This window comes from Pseudozyma flocculosa (genome assembly GCF_000417875.1).
Source record: "Pseudozyma flocculosa PF-1 unplaced genomic scaffold scaffold00027, whole genome shotgun sequence".
In the NCBI taxonomy this organism is placed as follows: Eukaryota; Fungi; Basidiomycota; class Ustilaginomycetes; order Ustilaginales; family Ustilaginaceae; genus Pseudozyma; species Pseudozyma flocculosa.
In genome coordinates this window covers 338,470-341,327 of record NW_006920895.1, presented here as the reverse complement: position 1 = coordinate 341,327, position 2,858 = coordinate 338,470, and the positions used below count along the sequence as shown (strand labels likewise).

At 69.2% G+C, this 2,858-nt stretch overlaps 2 protein-coding genes across 2 annotated transcripts in view; both read left to right on the top strand.

The window, feature by feature from the left end:
* PFL1_06597 (uncharacterized protein) overlaps positions 1–198 on the top strand; it is a gene marked incomplete at both ends in the record, with an annotated part of 4,502 nt that extends 4,304 nt beyond the window's left edge. The window contains one exon of the mRNA XM_007884139.1: positions 7–198. Coding sequence (XP_007882330.1) covers positions 7–198 — 192 coding nt within the window. The remainder of the gene's footprint in view (positions 1–6) is intronic.
* Positions 199–1,842: 1,644 nt separating this feature from the next.
* Positions 1,843–2,803, top strand: PFL1_06596 (uncharacterized protein; the record flags this gene model as incomplete). The annotated part of the gene is made up of 2 exons (XM_007884138.1): positions 1,843–2,672; positions 2,794–2,803. The coding sequence occupies 2 exons, from the start codon at positions 1,843–1,845 to the stop codon at positions 2,801–2,803; spliced, it is 840 nt and encodes a 279-aa protein (XP_007882329.1).
* Positions 2,804–2,858: the final 55 nt, after the last annotated feature.

Genomic DNA, 2,858 nt, shown 5'->3' with positions numbered 1-2,858 from the left:
GCCAAGAACCCGTACGCGCGCACCGTGCAGCTGACGGTGTGGGACGCCGCTGCGCTCGGCGACCGGCTGCGGCCCGGGGCGCGGTTTGTCGTTTCCAACCTGGTGCCCACGCAGAAGCGCTCCTGGAGGAGACCGGACGAGGCGGCCGACGTCTTTCTCTCGACGCGCCGCGATACCCGCTGGACGCCCGTCGAGTGACGGCCACAGCGTCGGCGGCGGCGGCCATGGCGACCTTGGGTGTGCTTGCGTTGCAATGCTGAATGCCATCACATGAGGAGCAGCGGCTCGGGCGCTCGATCTCCCACCATCGTTTCTGTCTGTCGATCGGCTGTCCCCTTGTCTCCCTACCGCGGCTTCGACCGCGGCCCCGACCGGCCGAGCGATGGACCAGGAGGAGCTTGTGGGGTCCTCGATCGACGGCAGCTGGTAGGCGGCACAGCCAAGAGGAGCAGGCGCCGGCGTTGACTGGCTCCTCCAGGCTTGATTCGAGGCAGGACAGCTGGCATGGCCCCTCTTGCCGCCGCCTGCGCCGTTCCCGGCCCCACCATTCAGACTCAGGCTCAGACTACTCGGCGACAAAGTCGAGCTGGCCAGCCAGCCAGCTACACATCGGCCTGGTCCGCGTGAACAAGCTCTGGCTCCATCCGGCCTCATCCTTGCTATCTTCGGGGCGCGCGTGAGCGAGCGAGCGAGCGAGTTGGTAGGCAAGCTAAGCAGGCAAGGTTCACCGCTCGCAGGCTAGGGACCAACCCAGCCAAGGTCAAGCTCAAGGCCCGAGGGCGGTTGGGTTGGTGGGTCCCTCGCCCGCCCGCCCGCTCGCCCGGCCCTGCCTGGCCATGCTAAGCTCGGGCCCAAAGCCGAAGCGGGCGCGCGCGCGACGCGTTTCGACTTTTTCTCGGGTCGGCCCGCCCGCCTTCTCTCCGCCCGTCTGCCCAGCCTTGGCTTGCCAGGGAGAGGCTGGCCAGGCCAGACGAAGCGAGACGGGCGGGCGGAGGCAGGCAGGTGTTGGTCTGCGCTCGGACCGCTTCCGTCCCTTTGTGTGTGTTTTTGCTTTCCGCGCTGGCTTGCTCGAATGCATGCACGCCGCCCGCCCGCTTGCTGGCATGCCAGGCCAGGCCATGCCATGCCATGCCATGGCCCGGCCTGCCTAGCCTGGCGTTGGCGGCGACGCCGGCGCCGGCGCCGGCTCGGCTTTCCTCCGCCGTGCGTGCGTGCGTGTCCAGCTGACCGCCTGCGCGCCCGCCCGCCCGCTTGCTTGCTGCCTGGCTGGCTGTCCATAGCCGCACGCACGCCGCTTCTGGGCGAGCAGCCAGCAGCCAGCGACCAGCAGCCAGAGCGGCATGCTCGTTCCCCAGCCCGGCTTGGCCTGCCTGGCCCTTTCTTGCTTGTCGTGGCGTGGAGCGGCGCAGGGTCTCTGTGCCTATGCTCGTCGACCTGCCTGCCCACCTTCCTGCCTGCCCGCCTGCCCGCCGGCCCGCCTTCCGTTGCTTGACGCGCTCGAGCGTATTGCCTCGTTCTCCTTCCTCACCACCACCAACCTCGTCGCCACCACCAGCGACGCTCCCTACACTTCGCTCGTCGTCGTCGGCGACCTTCCGCTCGATGCTCTGACCGCTCGCTCCACCTCTCGCACCCCATCCTGGATCTTCGGGTCCTGCCGAAGCCATCGGAGACTCTTCCGGCCCACCCTCGTTTCTGAGACCACCACTCACTCCCCGCGCCAGGTTCGCCTCCAGCGCGCCGCACCCTCGTTTCGCCGACGCCGACGGCAAGGCCCCGAGACAATCCCCAAACACAGCCAAGTCCTTGGCGACGGACCACCTCACCTCGCCTCACCCCGTCATGAGCATTCAGCAGTATCCCTCGTCGCCCTCGCCCTCGGTGGCCTTTCCGTCGATGGAGCGGGGCGTGGCCAGCCTCTCGCTCTCGACGCCCCCGGCCTCGTCGCCGAATGGCGTCCCGCGCTCCCCGGACGGCTCGCCGCTGCGGGTGCCCATGCCGCGCTCCGGCAGCCGCGCCTACAAATCGCCCTCGACCACGCCGTCGCGACAGGGCCCGCCCTCGCGCACCATGGCCGTTCTGATGCGCTCGGCCGCCAAGGTGCACCGCCTCGCCATCGAGAGCAGGATCATCGACGCCGGCTTCGACATCCTCGCCGAGCGCAGCGAGCACTGGTACACGCCCGAGGACGACGACTTCCTCGCCGAGTTCCTCGCCCGCGACGGCGCATCGGCGCTGCACAAGTGGGTGCCCCGCCTCACCAACGGCTCCATCTACGTGCTGGTCCTCGAGCGCGACGATGCCGCAAAGGCCTGGCTCGACTTGCTGGGTTCCGAGGATCAGGGTCACCGAGATGGTGACGACGAAGACGAAGACGACGACGACGGCGGCATCATCGCCAACTTTGGCGCGGACGGCCTGCCCATCGTCCGCAACGGCCTCCGCAAGACGTACGGCGCCGATGCCTTCTACGGCTCCGCAAACGACGCGGCTGCCGAGGCCCAGATCTCGATCTGCTTCCCGGAGCTGTCGCGCCACGGCAACGGCGGCGATGATGCAGTCGAGCACAGCGACGACTACATGCTGACCGGCAGGACCGGCAGCCCGACCGAGGAGATGCAGCGCGCCAGGAGGGTGCTGCGCGACTCGGACGCGTCGCTCAACGCCCGCACGTCGAAGCTGTCGACGACGTCGTCGAAGCTGTCTTCGGAGCGATCCAACTCGGACGCTGCCTCCCACAACGAGTTCCGCGCCCGACCCGTGCCCAGCACCACGCGCAGGGCGTCGATCCAGCCGCGGCTGAGCAAGGCGGCGGCTTTGCGCATGGGCGTCGAGCTGCCCGAGGCGCCGCGCCGCCG